At 39.3% G+C, this 24,016-nt stretch overlaps 1 protein-coding gene across 1 annotated transcript; it reads right to left on the bottom strand.

Moving 5' to 3' along the window:
* Positions 1-19,942: 19,942 nt before the first annotated feature.
* On the bottom strand, positions 19,943-20,875 carry LOC138441808 (olfactory receptor 2M2-like). The gene has a single exon (XM_069592871.1). The coding sequence runs from the start codon at positions 20,873-20,875 to the stop codon at positions 19,943-19,945; it is 933 nt and encodes a 310-aa protein (XP_069448972.1).
* Positions 20,876-24,016: the final 3,141 nt, after the last annotated feature.

The following is a 24,016-nucleotide window of genomic DNA, read 5'->3' as shown; positions in this document are numbered from 1 at the left end:
CGGACTGTAGTCTGCCAGTCTCCTCAATCCTTGAATTCTCCAGGCAAGAATATTGGAGTGGGTTGCCATTCCCTTCTCCAGGAGACCTTTCTGATACAGGGATTGAACCCAGGTGTCTCCTGCATTGCAGGTGGATTCGTTACCATTTGTGCTGCCAAGGAAACCCTGTACTGAGGGACGTATGGACTGTTTTTTTGAGCTGTATGGATCATAACACAGCATGCCAAGAGGTCATAAGATCCAGTTCTCTGCATAAGAAAATTCAAAGTACTCGGGGAGAGAGCTGTTATGGTGCCTTCCAGATTCTAATTGGGTTGATAACAAAAAATGAGCTTATGGCTAGCCATAGTCTTTTAAAAACTTGTGCATACTTGAGGTGAAGATTTATGTAGCACTGTGAAATAATCACCACAATTAAGCTAATTAATCATTATGCATCACCTCACATAATTAATCTGTTTTTTTAGTTGCCGTACACAGGATCTACCTCAAAAGGCAAATTTTAAGTGTAAGTACAGTACTGTTATCTATAGCGACCATGTTATACATTAGATTTCCAGAACTTATTCATCTTGTATAAATGAAACTTTGTACCCCTTGACCAGCATCTCCCCATTTCTTCTTCCCCCTCATTCTATGCCCTATGATCTCTTTTCTGAGTACTTAGCCAAGAAAATTGAAATCAGGATTTGAAGAGACACCCATGTTCTCATGTTCATTGTAGCATTCTCTACAGTAGCCAAGATATGGAAACAACCTAAATATCCATTAATGGATGCGTGGATAAAGAAAATGTGGCTTATGTGTACAGTGGAGTATTATCCAGCTATAGTCTTGCCTACTCTCATTTGCTTTTAAATTTCTTAGTTTGTCTTTTGTAGGACAGATCAACTCAGGAGCGATTAACAAAGTTAGCTCCTGTCTTCTGTTGTTGAATACCCACATATTTTAAAACTTGCCTTTTCAGGCTGTTTTCCATTACTCTTGAACACATTCCCTCTTTGTTCTGACTGCAATTTCTCTATATTCTGTGTACGTGTGCTGTGGTTGTCTAAGTTAAACAGAATGCCTGAAACATTTCTGACTGATGAGAGATGCAATGGTGACTTCTGGGTCCTTGAAGGCTTTTTTGTTTGTTTGTTTTAAAGTCTTCCACTGCATAATTTGACTTACTTAGCTTATGGAAATCTAAAATTCCCTAATTATTTGCTTTATTAATTGTACCTGTTCAAACTGTCCCAATCACTTTTTGGGATGCCTGTTTTTTGAACCTATGTCTACACATTTGTGTTAGTCCCTACTGAAATTCTTTGCAGCAATTGAACATATCTGTATAAAATACAGCAATTCTTATATTTTTTTCAGATATCTATTTTTTATTCCTCCTAACATAGCCTTGTACATTTTAAAAAAATTTATTTAATTGAAGGATAATTACTTTACAGTATTGTGTTGATTTCTGCCAAACATCAACATAAATCAGCCATAGACACACCTAGGCCCCCATCTTGAACCTCTATCCCACCTCCTTCCTTATCTCACCCCTCTAGATTGTTACAGAGCCATGGTTTGAGTTCCCTGAGTCATACAGTAAACTCCCACTGGCTATCTATTTTACATATGTTAATGTATGTTTCCATGTTACTCTCTACATACATCCCACCCTCTCCTTCCTCCCCAATCCCTCTGTGTCCATAAGTCTGTTCTCTATGTCTGTGTCTCCATTGCTGTCTTGTAAATAATTTCATTAGTACCATCTTTCTAGATTGCATTTATATGTGTTAGTATACAATTTTTGTTTTTCTCTTTTTGACTTACTATTCTCTCTTTTCTTCTCTTATTATTCTCTTTTTGACTTATTTGATTTCACTCTGTATAATAGGCTCTAGGTTCATCCACTGGAACTGACTCAAATGTATTCCTTTCTATGGCTGAGTAATAGTCCATTGTATAATTGTACACAGCTTCTTTATCCATTCATCTGTCGATGGACATCTAGGTTGCTTCCATATTCTAGCTATTGTAAACAGAGCTGCAATGAACATTGGGGTACATGTATTTTTCAATTTTGGTTTCCTCAGAGTAAATGCCTTGTAGTGTAATTTCTGGGTCATTATATGGTTTTATTCCTAGTTTTTCAAAGGAATCTCCATACTGTTCTCATAGTGGTTGTATCAGTTTATATTCCCACCAACAGTGCAAGTGGATTCCCTTTTCTCCATACCCTCTCCAGCATTTACTGTTTGTAGACTATTTGATGATGGTCTTTCTGACTGGTGGAGAAAGAAATGGCAATCCACTCCAATATTCTTGTCTGGAGAACCCCATGGACAGAGGAGCCAGGAGGCCTATAGTCCATAGGGTCACAAAGAGTTGGTTACGACTGAGCATGCATGCATTCTGACTGGTCTGAGGTGATATCTCATTGTAGCTTTGATTTGCATTTCTCTAGTAATGGGTGATGTTGAACATCTTTTCAACCTCTTGCCTCCTTTGTAAAAAATAAGGTGCCCATAGGCAAGAGGGTTTATCTCTGGGCTTTCTTTCTTGTTCCATTGGTATATATGTATGTTTTTGTGTAAATACCACACTGTCTTGATGACTGTAGCTTTGTAGTATAGTCTGAAGTCAGGAAGGTTGATTCCTCCAGCCCCATTCTTCTTTTTCAAGACAGCAATTCTTGTATTTTTATACACATTGAAATATTTTTACTAATAAGATATGTAAAAATCAGCATTATAAGCTTTTTGGCCACTTTTGTTATTATTCTGAATAACAACGATAATGATAGCTACCATTTGTTGTACACTTATCATGTATAAGTCGCTGAGCCGTAAGTTTTACATGCTCACACCAACCATATGAAGTATGGATTATTTATTACATCTGTGAGTCACATGGCGGCCCAGAAAGTTTAAGTAACTTTCTCAAGTCTGCATAACCAGCAGAACCAGGATTTAAGGCAAGGAATGTCATTTCCTAAAGCCTCACTTGTTAGGAGTGTGTTTCCCAATATATGGATGTTTTGGGGATTTATCATTGGGTTAACATTTCCCAAACCAAAATGGAGAAACATTTTTCACAATCATATCACCATCACCAGTGAAAACAATTTACTCAAATGATTATGGAGGAATTGGAGTTTTTTCAAGAGCAATCAATGCATTATGACATCTGTTGGCTAGATTAAGAGCCAGAGCAGTCAGGTCCATCAAATCCATCAATCCAGTAGACTGCTGGAGGAGCTGAACATGCACAAAGTCCTTATCTTTCAGATAAACCTGCAGATGGAGCCACTCCCACGTGCTGTTTTTTTAAAAATATCAAACCACAAATTGTGTGTACGTATTCAAACTTTGATTTTCAGTTCAGTTCAGTCACTCAGTTGTGTCTGACTCTTTGTGACCCCATGGACTGCAGCAAGCCAGGCTTCCCTGTCCATCACCAACTTCTGGAGCTTACTCAAACTCATGTCCTTCAAGTCAGTGATACCATCCACCCATCTCATCCTCTGTCATCCGCTTCTCATCCTGCCTTCAGTCTTTCCCAGCATCAGGGTCTTTTCCAAAGAGTCAGTTCTTCGCATGAGGTGGCCAAAGTATTGGAGTTTCAGCTTCAGCATCAGTCCTTCCAATGAATATTAAAGACTGATTTCCTTTAGTATTGACTGGTTGGATCTCTTTGCAGTCCAAGGGACTCAGAAGAGTCTTCTCCAACACCACAGTTAAGAAGTATCAGTTCTTTAGTGCTCAGCTTTCTTTATAGTCCAATTCTCATATCCATACAAGACTGCTGGAAAAACCATAGCTTTAACTAGACAGACCTTTGTTAGCAAAGGAATGTCTCTGTTTTTAATATGCTGTCTAGGTTGGTCCTAACTTTTCTTCCAAGGAGCAAGTATCTTTTAATTTCATGGCTGCAGTCACTGCCTGCAGTGATTTTGGAGCCCCCTCAAAATAAGTAAAAAATAAAAATAAAAACTTTTCTTTTAGCTGTGTAAACTAACATTCAGAAAACATCTTAACCTTACAGTTTTAATTCTTGGAATTTATGCTAAAACAATTATTAATAAGAACAATAAAGCTGTGTTCATAAAAATATCCCATATAGCTTATACTGTATTAGAACAAATGGGAAAAAAAATGCCCATCTATCGGGGAATAGATAAATAAATTTTGTTACATCCACCCCATGGAGTATCATTAATCATTTGAAAGTAACATATACTTAAAATATGTAGCAACCTGGAGGAAATCTTATGAAAATAACAAAATTATAAAGCAGACCATAAAACTATCTGTGATTATAATGATAAAATTGCATATTTTAATATATATAGAAAAGGAATGAAAGACATATCTTGAGTTGATGAGTGATGGGTGATTCTTTTACCTTTTATTTCATTATTTATACCATAATACTTTTAAAATAATAAATACAGCAGTATTGAATTGATTATCTTCAATCAATCATTAATGATGTTCAAAATGTCAGTGTATTTTTCTGGATTTCACTATAGCTGTAATCTACCAGAAAAGGTGCTTTTTCTCCAGCTCATCCCTAAGGAATTGAAAAGAACTAAAGCCAGGTTTTCATACTTCTTCTCATTGGAGAGACTGCAGATAATTATTTTTGTTTATTTGTATGAAATCGCTCTCCAGACTTTGCATTAATGATAAGGAGGACCAAATCCCAGAAGGCTGAAGCAACTTTCCATTGGTGGCTTGGGCTGTGTCTACAGAGAACTCAGAAAATCTGTCACTTTTTGTCTGGTCTCTGATGAAATGAATGAAGGAAGTTGAATAACACAGGCTGCCCACACAGACCTGAGGACATGTCCAGCTGCCTGAACTGTGCTTTTTGGAAAAGTCATGAGGTGACTTCAAGGCTTTCTCTCTCTCACCATTCTTCCAAGACCATACCTGGGGGGCATCTTTGAACAACAGGAATGGTCCCCAAGCAGACAGCACAAATTTGAGATAATCAGCTCCAGCTGAGAATATTGCTGTTGAGGGAGTTATTAAGGCAGGCATGTGGGACCCACTACCACTGGGGCGAAAGGCGGGGCCCTCATTGCAGAGTTCCAAGCAATTCTTGGAGCATCAGAGGACTCACTATATGTTAATGCTTGAAGTGAAAGTGGAAGTGTTAGTCGCTCAGTCATATCCAACTCTTTGCAACCCTATGAACTGTAGTCTGCCAGGTTCCTCTGTTTGTGGAACTCTCCAGGCAAGAATATTGGAGTGGGTTGCCATATTTCTCCAAGGGATCGTCCCGACCCAGGGATTGAACCCTGGTGTCTTCCACATTGCAAGCGGATTCTTTACCTTCTGAGCTGCTAGGAATGCCTGTAAGCATGTGGATAAATAAGTAATCCGATTTAAAAACCAAATATTCCTCACCTTGACTCCCACAGAGACACCCATTTTTCCCTTTGGAGAGTTTCCTTCTCTGTTGGCTCTTCCTTAAAGGCAGTGGTATATATCATGGCTGGTCAGAGTGTATTTATGTGCTGCCTTTATGTCACTTTTTTCTCCAATGAGCCTCCTTAACTCCTTTACAAAAAGGTGCTATGCATTTGACATATATAAATCTTTTATAGCTGTGCTTTTACTTGAAGACTTGGGCCCCAATTTGAGAAGCATTTCATTAAAAGTGAAGTATTATAACACCATGTTTTCACCTGGCTCTGGTGGGAATATGAGTAGAAGACTTAATGTGCCTGCGTTTATGATTGCAGTGCATTATTTCCACAACACAATCCTGAGTGAGACAGGCTCTATTATCACTCTCACTATGCAGATGGGGAAACCAAGGCACAGAGTTATCAAGTAACTTGCCCAAGGTCACAAAGATATGAAATGTCAGATCCAGGACTTTAGAATCTTTGTTTACTGTGTGTAGGTTAAGCTCAGATTAAAACTTTAAAAAATTGATTTATTACTTTTGTTTTATTTAAAGAACATTTTTATTTTTACTTTATTTTACTTTACAATACTGTATGGGTTTTGCCATACTTTGACATGAATCCACCATGGGTGTACATGAGTTCCCAAACATGAACCCTTCTAATCTCAAAAATATACAAGATTTATTACTTTTAGTTTAATTGAAATGGTCTTGCAGTATTTGATAATTCTCAAATGTGCCCATGGAACCCTGCAATGGAGGCCCCGCCTCTTGCCCCAGTGGTAGTGAGTCCCAGAGGCCTGCCTTAATAACTCCCTCTCAGCTGAAACTAGGAGTGGAATTGTTGAGTCATTTGATAATTTTATATATTTACTATTTTTGAGGAATGACAAACTGTTTTCCACAGTGGCTGTACCGTGCACTATTTTACACTGCCGCCAGTAATGGATGAGTGTTCCAGTTTTTAAACAGATGAGACCTTTGTTAGAATTGATTAGATTTTAAAACTATTTTTCCAGTTTTATTGCGGTATAATTGACAGATTGAAAATAATGTATATTTAATGTGGATAACTTGACCTTTATATACATTGTGAAATAATCAGAACAATCGAGCTAATTAATATAACCATCAGCTCACATAATTGTCATCTTTCTGTGTGTCTTTAGTTCAGTTCAGTTTAGTTCAGTCGCTCAGTCATGTCTGACTCTTTGCGACCCCCATGAATCGCAGCACGCCAGGCCTCCCTGTCCATCACCAACTCCCGGAGCTCACTCAGATTCACGTCCATGGAGTCAGTGATGCCATCCAGCCATCTCATCCTCGGTCGTCCCCTTCTCCTCCTGCCTCCAATCCCTCCCAGCATCAGAGTCTTTTCCAATGAGTCAACTCTTCGCACGAGGTGGCCAAAGTATTGGAGTTTCAGCTTTAGCATCATTCCTTCCAAAGTAATCCCAGGGCTGATCTCCTTCAAATGGACTGGTTGGATCTCCTTGCCGTCCAAGGGACTCCCAAGAGTCTTCTCCAACACCACAGTTCAAAAGCATCAATTCTTTGGCACTCAGCCTTCTTCACAGTCCAAGTCTCACATCCATACATGACTACTGGAAAAACCATAGCCTGGACTAGGCGGACCTTAGATGGCAAAGTAATGTCTCTGCTTTTGAATATGCTATCTAGGTTGATCATAACTTTTCTTCCAAGGAGTAAGCGTCTTTTAATTTCATGGCTACAATCACCATCTGCAGTGATTTTGGAGCCCAAAATAATAAAGTCTGACACTGTTTCCACTGTTTCCCCATCTATTTCCCATGAAGTGATGGGACCGGATGCCATGATCTTCGTTTTCTGAATGTTGAGCTTTAAGCCAACTTTTTCACTCTCCTCTTTCACTTTCATCAAGAGGCTTTTTAGTTCCTCTTCACTTTCTGCCATAAGGGTGGTGTCATCTGCATATCTGAGGTTATTGATATTTCTCCTGGCAATCTTGATTTCAGCTTGTGTTTTTTCCAGTCCAGCAATTCTCATGATTTCCCTGCATAGAAGTTAAATAAGCAGGGTGACAATATACAGCCTTGACGTACTCCTTTTCTTATTTGGAACCAGTCTGTTGTTTCATGTCCAGTTCTAACTGTTGCTTCCTGACCTGCATATAGGTTTCTCAAGAGGTAGGTCAGGTGGTCTGGTATTCCCATCTCTCTGAGAATTTTCCACAGTTAATTGTGATCCACACAGTCAAAGCCTTTGGCATAGTCAATAAAACAGAAATAGAGGTTTTTCTGGAACTCTCTTGCTTTTTCCATGATCCAGTAGATGTTGGCAATTTGATCTCTGGTTCCTCTGCCTTTTCTAAAACCAGCTTGAACATCAGGAAGTTCACGGTTCATGTATTGCTGAAGCCTGGCTTGGAGAATTTTGAGCATTACTTGTGAGATGAGTGCAATTGTGTGGTAGTTTGAGCATTCTTTGGCATTGCCTTTCTTTGGGATTGGAATGAAAACTGACCTTTTCCAGTCCTGTGGCCCCTGCTGAGTTTTCCAAATTTGCTGGCATTTGAGTGCAGCACTTTCACAGCATCATCTTTCAGGATTTGAAATGTCTCAACTGGAATTCCATCACCTCCTCTAGCTTTGTTCATAGTGATGCTTTCTAAGGCCCACTTGACTTCACATTCCAGGATGTCTGGCTCTAGGTGAGTGATCACACCATCGTGACTATCCGGGTTGTGAAGATCTTTTTTGTACAGTTCTTCCGTGTATTCTTACCCCCTCTTCTTAGCATCTTCTGCTTCTGTTAGGTCCACACCATTTCTGTCCTTTATTGAGCCCATCTTTGCATGAAATGTTCCTTTGATATCTCTAATTTTCTTGAAGAGATCTCTAACAATTAAAATCTACCCTCTTAGTATATTTTAAATATATCATACACTGTATGACAAACAGCATATACTATATGCCACATTGTTGTACGTGAGCTCTCCAAAACTTATTCATCTTGTGTAGCTGAAACTTTGTACACTTTGATTAACATCTTCTCTTTCTCCTGTCCCCCAGCCCCTGAAAACCACCATTAAACTCTCTCACTATGAAGCTTACTATTTTATATTCCACATATGAGATCATGTATTTGTCTTTTTTGTGTCTGGCTTATTTCACTTAGTATAATGTAGTACAGGTTTATCCATGTTATGACAAGTACAGAATTTCCTTCTTTTAAAGGCTGAATAATATTATATCATATAATATGATATAATGTAAAATAATATGATAATATATTATTACATGTTTATATGTTGACTAATATGTTGACTAATATACTTTATTCATATAATTTCAAGTTACTGTCTAGCTTTCTTTCATTTCAACCTGAAGTAGTTGTATTAGCATTTCTTATAGGACAGGTAACTTGTTTTCAAAAATATGTGACTGTATTAATTTCTTCTTCATTCTTGAATGGTAATATTTTGAAGGACACAGAAGTCTTCTGGCAGGTTTTTTCTTTCAGCACTTTAAACATGCCACCCCACTGCCTTTGCTCTCATGGTTTTTTATGATAAACCAGTTGTTAATCATGTTGAGAATTTCATTTATGAGAATTGCTTCTCTTCTGTTGCTTTTAAAATTCTCTTCCTTATTAGTATTTGACAACTTGAATATATATTAGCATTTTGGCAACTTGACCCTTGAACAACAAAGGTTTGAATTGCATTGGTCCAATTACATGTGATTTTTTTTTTCAGTAGTAAGTATTACAATATTACACAATTCATACGTGGTTGAATCTGTGGATGCAAAACTGTAGATATGGGGGAACTGTGTATACAACTTTCAAAGTATAAGTTATATGCAGACTTTTGACTGTACAAATGTTCTGTGCCCCAATCTTCACATTGTTCAAGGGTCAACTGTACTGTGTCTTGGTATGAATCTCTTAAAATTTTTCTTATTTGGAATTCATTAGTCTTCTCAGACTCTTGCCTGGAAAATCCTGTGGACGGAGGAGCCTGGTAGGCTGCAGTCCATGAGGTTGCTAAGAGTCGGACACAACTGAGTGACTTCACTTTCACTTTTCACTTTCATGCATTGGAGAAGGAAATGGCAAACCATACTAGTGTTCTTGCCTGGAGAATCCCAGGGATGGAGGGCCTGGTGAGCTGCCATCTATAGGGTCGCATAGAGTCGGACACGACTGAAGCGACTTAGCAGCAGGCTTCTCAGAAGTGAAGATTAGTTTCATGAGATTTGGAAAAGTTTCTGTCTTTATTTCTTCAAGTATTCTTTCTGCTCATTTTTCTCTTTCTTCCCTTTCTGAACTTCCATAATATGTGTACTGGTCCTCGATGGTGGCCCACAGATTCCTTAGGCTTTGCTCACTTTTCCTCTTTCTTTTTCTTTTTGCTCCTCAGACTGGTTAAGTTCAATTTTCCTAACTTTAAATTTACTAATTCTTTTTCCTGCGTACTTAGGTTTTATCTTAAACTGCTTTAGTGAATTTTTCATTCAACTATTTTGCTCCTTAGCTCCAGATTTTCTATTTTATTTTTTATAATTTCTATTTTTTATTGCTATTCTCATTTTATTTATACACAGTTTTTCTGATTGTCTTTAGTTCTTTTTCATAGTTTCTTTTAGCTCTTTGAGCATATTTTACGCATTTGAGTTAAAGTCTTCCTCAGGGATAGTTTCTATTAATTCATTGTTTTCCTTTGAGTGGACTGTAAATTTTTTTTTTACTATTTTAATTTTATTGGAGTGTAGTTGATTTACAACATAGTTGATATACATACATTCTTTCCTTTTTAGATTCTTTTCTCATAAAAGTTATCACAGAATACTGGGTAGAGTTCCCCGTGCTATATAGTAGGTCCTCATTGGTTATCTATCTTATATATAGTAGTGTGTATGTGTTTATTCTAAATTCCTGATTTATCCTCTCTCCCACCACCCCCTCCCCAACCATGTTTCCCCTTTGGTAACCATAAATTTGTTTTTGATATCTGTAAGACTGCTTCTGTTTTGTAATTGAGTTCATTTGTATCTTTTTTTTAAAAAAATTAGGTTACACATATACGATAAGATATTTGTCTTTCTCTCTCTGACTTCACTTAGTATATAATCTCTAGGTCCATCCATATTGATGTAAAAAGACATTATTTCACTCTTTTTTATGGCTGAGCAATATTCCATTGTATATATGTACCACATCTTCTCCATTGTATATACACCACATCTTTTTTATTCATTCCTCTGCCTATAGACATTTAGGTTGATTCCATGTCTTGGATATTGTGAAGTATTGCAATGAACATTGTGGTGAAGATAATCCTTTTGGATTATGGTTTTCTCTGGATATATGTCCAGCAGTGTGATTGCTGGTAGTTCTATTTTAAGTTTTTAAAGGAACTTTCGTACTGTTCTCCACAGTGATTGTATCAATTTACATTTGCACCATGAGTGGTTCATAATTTTCTATTTGAATTTGTGTGGTATTTTTGTTGCAAACTGAAAATTTGATACTTATATCTCTGGAATTCAGATTTCCCTCATCTAGGGTTTGCTTCTTGATTGTGGAAAGCTTGACTTCTGTACAGCCAGTATTTTAGATTTCTTACAATGCTAGAAACTTAAAGACAAACACACACACACACAAACAAGGAATCCTGTCTCTGCCTTTACTGATTATCTCTGTACTAGAACATTCTTTTAATATCTATCACGATTTTTCCTTAGTGTTCTCTTCCTACTTACACTAAGCCTATAGATTAGTCTGTGGAAAAGTTTAGGAACTTTTCAGGTCTTGTCTGAATGCTCATTCTGCCTTGGGCATGGACATGGCTTTCTATATTCCCCTTATATATGGTACTTTTGAATGTCCTAATTTCCCAGAGAAACTCTCTCCTTGGATTCCCCCCTCCACCCTCCCAGGCCTTAGGCACTGTAAGCCTCAACTACAATCTTTTGCCCTAGATGGCTAAGAAAAAGAATTAAAGTATTATTCAGTCATGTCTGATTCTTTGCAACCCTGTGGGCTATAGCCTGCCAGGCTTCTCTGTCCATGGAATTCTCCAGGCAAGAATGCTGGAGTGGTAGCCATTCTCTTCTCCAGGGGATGTTCTTGATCCAGAGATTGAACCCAGGTCTCCTGCAATGCAGGCAAATTCTTTACCATCTGAGACACCAGGGAAGCCTCCAGATGGGTATATGTTTTCTTTTTTCTTTCTCTCTTTTTAAATTTTTTTGTTGCCCTAAAGTGTTTCAAAGCCTGACGCTTTTCCACCCTAGGTAGACTCTAAGCTAGGTGATAGAGAGACAAGCAACTTTCATCAGTCTTTCAGGTATCCCTGGACAGGTTACAATAGGAAAATACAATAATTTGCCTGCTTGGCTTCCTCTGGAACCAGGGACCTGCGTCCCATACTGGGAATGAGGCTGCCATCTTCAAAACTTGTGCTGGGCTGTGGAGAGGTGGTGCAAAGGCAAGGAAATGCCACAAAGCTTTCCTAATTTTTTTTGTTTCTTTTTTTTTAAATTTAAGTTTATTTATTTTAATTGGAGGCTAATTACTTTACAATATTGTATTGGTTTTGCCATACATCAACATGAATCCACCACGGGTGTACATGTGTTCCCAATCCTGAACCCCCCTTCCACCTCCCTCCCCATATTTTTATTGCTTCAATTCACTTGGTTGACATACACTTTCTATTATTTTCCAGAGTTCTTACAAAGTTGATTCTCATGGCTTTTGATTGCTATTTTGATGTTACTCAGGAAAGAGAAGTTTGGTGGAGCTGTCTACTCCACCATTTTGCTCAACAGAGCTTGTTGTTTTATAGCTCTTAGTAAAATTATATCTGAATATGAAACTGAGGCACAGAAATGTAAAGTGACATCAAATAACACACATTAAATGCCTATGTCCTTTGATAGGAAATGACTGTCATTTTCACAGTAGTTTGGAAAAACTGATTTATTCATTCTGTATACATAATGTGGAGAAGGCAATGGCACCCCACTCCAGTACTCTTGCCTGGAAAATCCCATGGATGGAGAAGCCTGGTAGGCTGCAGTCCATGGGGTTGCTAAGAGTCAGACAGGACTGAGCGACTTCACTTTCACTTTTCACTTTCATGCATTGGAGAAGGAAATGGCAACCCACTCCAGTATTCTTGCCTGGAGAATCCCAGGGATGGGGGAGCCTGGTGGGCTGCCGTCTATAGGGTCGCACAGAGTCGGACACGACTGAAGCGACTTAGCAGCAGCAGCAGCAGCAGCAGCATACATAATGTGATCATATAAATGGCCATAGATCTTGTAGTGATTTATAACTCTCACTGAAATCCAAAGTCTGGAGCACCTTCAATACTTACATGGAAGTCAATAGTGTATGTTTTAAGTATATTTATGGTCAATTTTTCTTGGAATAAAATTTGATGTTACAAGGAAGGACATGTATAATCACTGAACCAGAATCTCTCAAAGACGTAGTATCTCAAATCCTGCTTTCATGGGAGGCCACTCCCCAGGCCATGGTGCTCAGTTCAGTTCAGTTCAGTTGCTCAGTTGTGTCCAATTCTTTGTGACCCCATGAATGGCAGTATGCCAAGCCTCCCTGTCCATCACCAACTCCCGGAGTTCACTCAAACTCATGTCCATCGAGTTGGTGATGCCATCCAGCCATCTCATCCTCTGTTGTCCCCTTCTCCTCCTGCCCTCAATCCCTCTTAGCATCAAGGTCTTTTTCAATGAGTCAATTCCTCACATGAGTTGGCCAAAGTATTGGAATTTCAGCTTCAGCATCAGTCCTCCCACTGAACACCCAGGACTGATCTCCTTCAGAATGGACTGGTTGGATCTCCTTGCAGTCAAAGGGACTCTTAAGAGTCTTCTCCAACACTACAGTTCAAAAGCATCAATTTTTCGGTGCTCAGCTTTATTCACAGTCCAACTCTCACATCCATACATGACCACAGGAAAAACCATAGCCTTGACTAGAAAGATCTTTGTTGGCAAAGTAATGTCTCTGCTTTTGAATATGCTATCTAGGTTGGTCATGTCTTTCCTTCAAGGAGTAAGCGTCTTTTAATTTCATGGCTGCAGTCACCATCTGCAGTGATTTTGGAGCCCACAAAAATAAAGTCAGCCACTGTTTCCACTGTTCCCCCATCTATTTCCCATGAAGTGATGGGACCAGATGCCATGATCTTCGTTTTCTGAATGTTGAGCTTTAAGCCAACTTTTTCACTCTCCTCTTTCACTTTCATCAAGAGGCTTTTTAGTTCCTCTTCACTTTCTGCCATAAGGGTGGTGTCATCTGCACATCTGAGGTTATTGATATTTCTCCCGGCAATCTTGATTCCAGCTTGTGTTTCTTCCAATCCAGCATTTCTCATGATGTACTCTGCATATAAGTTAAATAAGCAGGGTGACAATATACAGCCTTGATGTAGTCCTTTTCTTATTTGGAACCAGTCTGTTGTTCCATGTCCAGTTCTAACTGTTGCTTCCTGACCTGCATATAGGTTTCTCAAGAGGTAGGTCAGGTGGTCTGGTATTCTATCTTTCAGAATTTTCCATAGTTTATTGTGATCCGCTACTCTGATGCATTTAATTCTTCTGTTAGGAAATAAGTTTCTTGAAAGTTATCTGTAAGTAACTTCATTCATGAAAATATGCCCAGATCTCCATGTTCATTTATTATCAAATATGTAGTTTGTGGGATTGGCTGGAGCAAAATAGTATAAATAAACAGAGAGCCACTAGCACTCCCAGTGTGCAACATCATGACTACTTATAAGTTCATAAAAATCAATTCACAAATTCTTTAAAATGGGAAAAACAAAACAATTAAATAAGCAATTAAGTGACTGTTAGATGTTTTGTCTGGTTCACAGTATAGTGGGGCTCTAAGGAACATCTGAGAGGCTCTGTAGTGATGCGTAAGGGAGCAAGACCTGCATATCTCTCCTCAGAATATGTGCTCGTGCTTCTCTCAGCTATTTCTTTCCTGACTCTTATGAACCAGGGTTCTTATGCCAACCTTTTAAAAATAAAAATAAAAAGCAACTGATGTGAACCTATCTTTTTCTTTAGTATCCCATCCTGTTCTTGACTATCTTTGTATGGCCAGGAGCCAGGAGGAGCAGATTTTAATTGTATAGTTTAGGTAGTTGTGTAAGTGAGTGTTATACCAAATTGCAAGATGATATTTGTATTCGAATGCAGAATTTGTATTCTGTCAGGCTTACTCTATGACTTGTTTTAGCATTTGACAGGAAGTTCCCTGACATCAAATGCTCTGTCTTGATGGATATAATATTTTATATATTTTAATTTGCATTTTGGTTTTTATAACTTCACTATCAAATAACAAAACTTGGAATTTGGAAATGTTATAAACAAATGTTATTGTTGGCATTTGTGATGGAAATGAGGCTCACAGAGACTAATTTTGTGATGTTTCCTATTTAATTAGTTAAAGTTTAAGGACTTAAATTCTCATACTTGGTAGGTTGCAATTTTTTTTTTAAACAATAACTATTAATGAGAAGTTGCTTACTCATGTTTTCAAAATTAGTTCTTAGAGACCAGGTAACGTTTTTGAAATGTGCAGAGCACTGTGCAAATATGAGGGTTGGTGATGGTGACAACATCTGATCATAAGCATTGTGATAAACTATTGCCATGAGGAGTATTAGAATTCGGTTGTCACTACTCAAGCTAATTGGCCCTTTAGTGATTGTCTTTCTGACAGACTTTTGGGGGACTTCCTTGATGGCTCAGTGAGTTAAGAATCCACCTGCAATGCAAGAGACACAGGAGAGGTGGTTTTGATCCCTGGGTGGGGAAGATCCCCTGGAGGAGAAAAGGGCTTCCCATTCCAGTATTCTTGCTTGAAAAATCCCATGGATGGAGTAGCCTGGCAAGATACAGTCTGGGGTTGCAAAGGGTTGGACGTGACTGAGTGACTGAGCTCACACACAGACATTCTTCATTGACTGTTAACTAAGAGTAGTAGTGGCTTCTGCAGAATCCCTCTTCCTCTTAGCCACACCTAGCTTCAGTTAACAGCACACATTTTGAAGTAAAGGACTGATTTAAAGACTTACTATTCAAAATCCAAAAATCATGCTGTTAAAGTGCTGCACTCTGTATGCCAGCCAATTTGGAAAATTCACCAGTGACCTTAGCACTGGAAAAGATCAGTTTTCACAGTTGCACTCATTTTGCATGCTACCAACTTAATGCTCAAAATCCTTCAAGTTGGCTTCAACAGTACATGAACTGAGAACTTCCAGGTATACAAGATAGATTTAGAAAAGGCAGAGGGACCAGAGATCAAATTACCAACATCTGCTGGATCATAGAAAAAGCAAGGGAATTCCAGAAAAACACCAACTTCTGCTTCATTGGCTACGCTAAAGCCTTTGACTGTGTGGATCACAAAAAAACTGTGGAAAATTCTTAAAGAGACGGGAATACCAGACCACCTTACTTGCCTCCTGAGAAATATGTATGTAGGTCAAGAAGCAACAGTTGGAACTGGACATGGAAGAATGGAGTGGTTCCAAATTGGGAAAGGCTGTATATTGTCACCTTGCTTATTTAACTTATATCCAGAGTACATCATGTGAAATGCCAGACTGGATGAAGCACAATCTCCTGGAATCAAGATTTCCAGGAGAAATATCAACAAGCTCAGATATGCCAATGATACCACATTAGTGGAAGAAAGCAAAGAGGAATTTAAAGAGCCTCTTGATGAAGGTGAAAGAGGAGACTGAAAAAGTTGGCTTAAAACCCAACATTTGGGGGACTTCCCTGGTGGTCCAGTGGTTAAGAATCTGCCTTCCAATATAGTGGAAGTGGGTTTGATCCCTGGTTGGGAAACTAAGATCCCACTTGCTGTGGGGCAACTAAGCCTCTTGGGCCACAACTACAGAGTCCACACACCCCAATGAAGATCCCACATGCAGCAATTAAGACCTGATGCACCCAAGTGTATATACATATATATAAAACTCAACATTCAAAACATTAAGATCATGGCATCTGGTCCCATCTGTGTTGTGCTTAGTCACTCAGTCATGTCCAGCTCTTTGTGACCTCATGGACTGTAGCCCACCAGGCTCCTCTGTCCATGGGGATTCTCCAGGCAACAATACTGGAGTGGGTTGCCATGCCCTTCTCCAAAAGATCTTTCCAAACTGGGGATTGAACCCAGGTCTCCTGCATTGCAGGTAGATTCTTTAGATTCTTTACCATCTGAGCCACCAGAGAAGCCCAAGAATACTGGATGGATGGGATAGCCTATCACTTCTCACAGGCAGATTCTTTGCCAGCTGAGCTACCAGGAAAGCCCTTGGTCCTATCACTTTGAGGTAAAACAATGGGGAAAAAGTAGAAATAGTGATAGATTTCATTTTCTTGGGCTCCAAAATCACTGCAGATTGTGACTGCAGCCACAAAATTAAAAGATGTTTGTTCCTTGGAAGAAAAGCTATGACAAACTTGGATAGCATATTAAAAAGCAGAGACATCACTTTGCTGACAAAGGTCCATATAGTTAAGTTCGGTTCAGTTCAGTCTCTCAGTCATGCCCGACTCTTTGTAACCCCATGGACTGCAGCATGCCAGGCTTCCCTGTCCATCATCAACTCCCAGAGCTTGTTCTAACACATGTTCATCGAGTCAGTGATGCCATCCAACCATCTCATCCTCTGTCATTCCCTTCTCCTCCTCCCTTTAATCTTTCCCAGTATCAGGGTTTTTTCCAATGAGTGGGCTCTTCGCCTCTGGTGGCCAAAGTATTGGAGCTTCAGCTTCAGCATCAGTCCTTCCAATGAATATTCAGGATTGATTTCCTTTAGAATTGACTGGTTTGATTTCCTTGCTGTCCAAGGGACTCTCCAGAGTCTTCTCCAACACCACAGTTCAAAAGCATTAGTTCTTTGGCACTAAACTTTCTTTATGGTCCAACTCTCACATCCATACATGACTGGAAAAACCATAGCTTTGACTATATGAACTTTGTCAGTAAAATAATGTCTCTGCTTTTTAATATGCTGTCTAGGTTTGTCTTAGCTTTACTTCCAAGGATCAAGCATCTTTTGATTTTATGGCTGCAGTCAACATCTATAGTGAATTTGGAGCCCAAGAAGAGAAAATCTGTCAGTTTTCATTGTTTCCCCATCTATTTGCCATTAAGTGATGGGAATGGATGCCATGATCTTTGTTTTTTGAAAGTTGAGTTTTAAGCCAGCTTTTTCACTCTCCTTTTTCACTTTCTTCAAGAGGTTCTTTAGTTTCTCTTCACTTTCTGCCATAAGGGTGGTGTCATCTGCGTATCTGAGGTTATTGATATTTCTCCCTGCAATTTTGACTCCAGCTTGTGCTTCATCCAGTCTGCACATATGTACTCTGGATATAAGCTAAATAAGCAAGGTGACAATATACAACCTTGACATACTCCTTTCCCAATTTGGAACCAGTCTACTGTTCCCTGTCTGGTTCTAACTGTTGCTTCTTGACATGCATACAGATTTCTCAGCAGGCAAGTAAGGCGGTCTGGTATTCCTATCTCTTTAAGAATTTTCCGCAGTTAGTTGCTATCCACACAGTCAAAGGCTTTAGCATAGCCAATGAAGAAAAAGTAGATGTTTTTCTGGAATTCTCTTGATTTTTTATGATCCAACGGATGTTGGTAATTTGGTCTCTGGTTCCTCTGCCTTTTCCAAAACCAGTTTGAACATCTGGAATTTCTTGGTTCATGTAAGCTATGGTTTTTCCAGAACTCATGTATGGATGTGAGTTAGACCATAAAGAAGTCTGAGAGCCAAAGAATTGATGCTTTGAAACTGTGGTACTGGAGGTGGCTCCTGAGAATCCTTTGGACAGCAAGGAGATCAAAACCAGTCAATCCTAAAGGATATCAACCCTGAATATTCAATGGAAGAATTGATGTTGAAGCTGAAGCCCCAATACTTTGGCCATGTGATGGGAAGAGCTAACTCATTAGAAAAGACCCTGCTGGGATAGACTGAGGGCAAGAGGAGAAGGGGGTGACAGAGGGTGAGATGGTTGGATGGGATCACTGACTCAGTGGATATGAGTTTGAGCAAACTCTGTGAGATAGTAAAGGACATGAAGCCTGGCATGCTGCAATTCATAGGTTGCAAAGAGCTGGACATGACTTAGGTATTGAACAACAAAATTAAAAATGAGAACAATCCTCCAACTTCTCATTCTCTCCTTTTCCACTTCCACCATTCATTAAAATAAAAAGTAAAACTGAGCTCTGAGGTTCACTGTAAGTGATATGGTCTTACCTCATCATATTTAGTTGGAGAAACAAAATCCATTTCTAACTTCGTATGGTAATACTTGTTAACCACTAGATTTGTGGAGAACACTGACCAAGCAAGAAGATAAAATGAAGAGGAAGGAACCTAAATACATTATCCTTGTGGAGACTCTAGTATCTTTCATTAAACTATGAGAACCCAGAATTTAGCATATCTATAATATGTGACCATCAGAAGAAACACAAGAAATGTAGTCCATTAAATACCTCTGTTTTTTCTCCATAAAATGAGTCTACTAATTCTTTTAATTTATATTTCATTTGAACCTACTTGTTTGACTAATTGCACTCATGGAGTGTCTCTATCTCAGAACCCATTGGAGATTATTCTTTTAGTAGACAATAACCCTGACTTAGAAATACCAATAGCTCACTGCTGTGAACAGCATGTGTAGCAGCAGCCCACTACCTGCTCTTTGTATCCCTTTCCATGTCTGCTTTCTCATAAAGTATTGTTCTTCAAACTTGGACAAATTCTTTTATTAGTTTTCTGTTCTGTATAAACAAAATGCTGGGCTACAATCTCCCAGGAAATCTGGCAATATGAGAAGCACATTCTCATGACTAGTTCTTAGCATGGGTTGGCTCAAAAATTTGCCATTCCTTGCCATTCCTTTTACTTTTGACAATCTTTTCATGAATGAATTGGCCACAGACCATTTTTCAGGAATTCACACATCCACCAAAAATTGGACTAAAAAGCACAGAGTGACTTGATATGGTAAAATTTCAATATTTACTACTAAATAAGCATCCTTATGCCCATTTTTGGAGTATGAACTTCAAAATTTGCTGTAAAAAGAGTATGAACAAGATATTGAAACTGATGCATCCTCCAACAGTGTCACAGAACCTTAGAATAGAATCAGAAACATTTTAGATCTGGAAATTACCATCAAAGCAGAATTGAATTCCTTAATGGGTACAAATAAGAGAATTTCCTTATATAGCCTTTCATACAGCTGACAAATATTGACACCAGGGCCGTGCCCGGGTATCCATATTCTCAGATTTGTCTGCCAAGTTTTGAGCCAAAGTATAAGAAATACTTTAAGGGATAAATATTTACCTCTTAGATACTGTAAGTATAGAGATGTGGTTTGTCATCTGTTTTGTGGTTCCAGAGTTTCTATAGATGTGGCAGACTATTTACAGAATGAAGATAGATTTTCTAACTCAAAATGAATCTTCTGTTCATTGCTTTTCTCAGAGCACCCAGCACCTCCTTGTTCCTCAGACTGTAAATGAGAGGGTTGAGCATGGGGGTGAAGATGGTATTAATCATGGAGAGTATTTCATCCTGCTCCAAAGTGTGAAAGGAGTGGGGAGTCATGTAGATGATCATGGCCGGCCCATAGTAGAGGCTCACTACAGCCAAATGAGAGGAGCATACAGCCAGGGCTTTCCTCCTGCCCGCTGGTGAGTTCATGTGGAGGACTGTGAGGAAGATGAGCATGTAGGAAGCCATGATGAACCCTAATGGAAGAAGGACAAACACAATGCAGATGACAGACACCACCATCTCATAGAGGGAAGTGTCTTCACAAGAGAGCTTTAGGACAGCAGGCATCTCACAGAAGAAGTGGTGGATCTCCCTGGAGCCACAGAAGGGGAAATGCATGGTGTAGATGGTATTGAGGAGGGAATTTAGTGCACCTCCGCCCCAGGACACTAGAGCCATCTGCAGGCAGACTCTTGGGTTCATGATGACTGTGTATCTCAGGGGGTTGCAAATGGCCACATAGCGGTCATAAGACATAAGGGTCAAAAGGAGACACTCACCACCCCCGAGGGCAAAGAAAAAGAAAATCTGGGTTCCACAGGCAACTTTTGAGATGTTTTTCTTCCCAGAGAAAAAGTTGATGGCCATTTTTGGAACTGTGGTAGAAATTAACGCCAAGTCAATGAGAGAGAGATGGCTGAGCAATATATACATGGGGGTGTGGAGGTGGGAGTCCACCCAAATCAAGAGGATTAGGATGGCATTGCCAGTGAAGGCGATGATGTAGACCAGAAGAATGGAGGTGATGAGGATGCTGATGTACTGCAGCTCTGGGAAAAGTCCCAGGAGAAAGAAATCGGTCAATGTTTCATTTTTTTTCATCCATGTTCCAATCTCCAGACTAGAACTAGAGGATATGGGGGAAACAAAATTTTAAAAGTGCTGAATGGATAAGAAAGCTGTGGTACATATACACAATGGAGTATTACTCAGCCATTAAAAAGAATACATTTGAATCAGTTCTAATGAGGTGGATGAAACTGGAGCTGATTATACAGAGTGAAGTAAGCCAGAAAGAAAAACACCAATACAGTATACTAATGCATATATATGGAATTTAGAAAGATGGTAATGATAACCCTGCAAAAAGAGACACAGCAAAAGAGACACAGATGTATAGAACAGTCTTTTGGACTCTGTGGGAGAGGGAGAGGGTGGGATGATTTGGGAGAATGTCATTGAAACATGTATAATATCATATATGAAACAAATCGCCAGTCCAGGTTCGATGCATGATACTGGATGCTTAGGGCTGGTGCACTGAGATGACCCAGAGGGATGGTATGGGGAGGGAGGAGGGAGGGGGCTTCAGGATGGGGAACACGTGTATATCTGTGGTGGATTCATATTAATGTATGGCAAAACCAATACAATATTGTAAAGTAATTAATCTCCAATTAAAATAAATAAATTTATATTTTAAAAAAAGAAAGTGAAAGTGAAGTCACTCAGTCATGTCCGACTCTTTGCGACCCCATGGACGCCAGGCTCCTCCGCCCATGGGATTTTCTAAGCAAGAGTACTGGAGTGGGTTGCCTTTTCCTTCTCTAGGGAACTTCCCGACCCAGGGATCAAACCCAGGTCTCCCTCATTGTAGACAGATGCTTTACTGTCTGAGCCACCAGGGAAGTCTAACAGGTAATTGCTTCAAGTACAGTGAAAGTGTAAATCGCCCAGTCATGCTTCTTTCTTCGTGACCCATGAACTGTAGCCAGCCAGGCTCCTCTGTCCATGGAATTCTTCAGGCAAAAATACTGGAGTGGGTTGCCATTCTCTTCTTCAGGGGATCTTCCCAACGCAGGGATCAAACCCGGGATTTCTTGCATTGCAGGCAGATTCTTTACCATCTGAGCCACCTTGTTAGATATTCTTAATCATAAAGGAAAACCGAACAAATTTTCTAATTACAGGCACTGTTTTGAATTGAGCACACAGGTGGCTCAAAAGCATATCACACCCATATACTGATGAATTGTTTGACCAGTGCATCTTAAGATGTAATTTGACCACCTTTAAAGGGTCCTACACTTTCTTATTTGGTTCAGCCTCTACCGCTTCTGCTTATCTCAGCTCTAGACACATCACTCTTTTAAAAAATATGTTTGATAAAGATACACGAGTTTGCAACTCAAGATTTATAAATTTCAAGATATCTAGATAACTAGGTAAAAAAGTTCAGTTCATAAAATTGGGTAAATTTTGACCACATGGAAGTCCTCTTGTATGTATTCAGAACCATTTAGAGGAGTGAATTTACGCTCTTATGACCCTGATTGTAAATTTGGAGCTTTCCATAGATAGTATGAGATGAAATGGAAAACCTAACTTTTGAACTTCTTCCCAAACCTGGCATGATGAAACAGAGATGTGAAGGGCTGGTCTCTTGTATTTTTTTCCCATCTCTGTCCTTCCCTTCCCTGACCTCATAGGCTATTCTTGGGTGCCAACAGTCAGTTCTTTGTACAATGCTTCTCTTCAGAAGCATTCATTCTTGCTGTGTCTCTCTAGCCTTCAGGGCTTGGATGAGACATTTCTGTCTCTTGAGTGGGAGTTGATGAGGTAATTCCCTCTAAGATCAATTCCACTTTCAAAGTATGTTATATGCTGATGTGAGAAAAAGCTTTTGAGTTCTCTACAGAGGATGTTTTTAAAATAAAAACATGCCTTTGAATCTTAAACACCAACTAGTATTGCAATTCTTAGGTAGAGCTGCTGCTGCTGCTAAGTCCCTTCAGGCGTGTCTGACTCTGTGTGACCCCATAGACGGCAGCCCACCAGGCTCCTCTGTCCCTGGGATTCTCCAGGCAAGAATACTGGGGCTGGTTTGCCATTTCCTTCTCCAATGCATGCATGCATGCTAAGTTGCTCTAGTCATGTCCAACTCTGTGCAACCCTATGGACAGCAGCCCACCAGGTTCCTCTGTCCACGGGATTCTCTAGGCAAGAATACTGGAGTGGGTTGCCATTTCCTTCTCCATCTTAGGTAGAGAGGCAGTCTTAAATGACTGATGCAGTCTTGGCACTATTTATTAACACATTTACTATCAGGGTTCTCATAAAAACTTTTTACATTTGAATAATAGGCATTTCGATTATTTGTTCATATGTCTGCTTCTTGTCCCCAGCTTGTGAGAAATTTGACTTCCTCAATAATTTTCTTAACCTTCACTGCTAAAACATAGTGCCTGGCATACAAGACTACTTAATATAGTGGAAAGAAGGTAAGAAAGGAAGAGGGAAGGGGGAAACAAAGAAGCATATATGGAAACCCATTAGGATCAGTTTCTCCTGGTAATCCCAACAGAATTGTCTTCTATAAGTAATAATTCGTTACTTTCTTCTTGAGCTGGTTGAATGTGGAGGGCCACCTATGAGGAAATTTACTCTTATTTTCTCAGAACATAAGCATAAATTGGCATTAAACGAAGCATGATTGATGGATGCTGGAATGCATGAGGAGAGTCTGTTATCTAATCTTCCTTGGAGGCTGATTTTCATTTGACTTGGATGGTTCAGATTTCATCTAGCCTGATTCCCTTCATGAACAAGATGATACAAGAATTATACTGTTTTTCACAAAACTTGAAAAGAATAAATATGTGTATGTGCTCAGTCCTGTCTGATTCTTTGTGATTCCTTGGACAGTAGGCCACCAGGCTTCTCTGTCCATGGAATTTTCCAGGCAAGAGTACTTGAGTGGGTTGCAATTTCCTAGCCTAGAGGATCTTCCTGATCCAGGGATTGAGCCTACATCTCTTGTGTCTCCTGCAATGGCAGGTGGATTCTTTTCCACTGAAATAATTAATCTTAAATTTTCAAATAAATTCCTGGACAGGAACAAAGGCCAACACACAGGACGGATAATAAGAGCTGAAACAGAAATAGCAAATGCGACTTAAGTCTTAACTACGAGCAGGCCACAATTTTAACAACTTTGCACTTAGTAATTGCTCTCCCAGTGTG

This window comes from Ovis canadensis, chromosome 5, assembly GCF_042477335.2.
Source record: "Ovis canadensis isolate MfBH-ARS-UI-01 breed Bighorn chromosome 5, ARS-UI_OviCan_v2, whole genome shotgun sequence".
NCBI classification, from domain to species: domain Eukaryota; kingdom Metazoa; phylum Chordata; class Mammalia; order Artiodactyla; family Bovidae; genus Ovis; species Ovis canadensis.
Note: the sequence above shows the minus strand (reverse complement) of the source record. Positions and strands in the feature narration are given on the sequence as shown.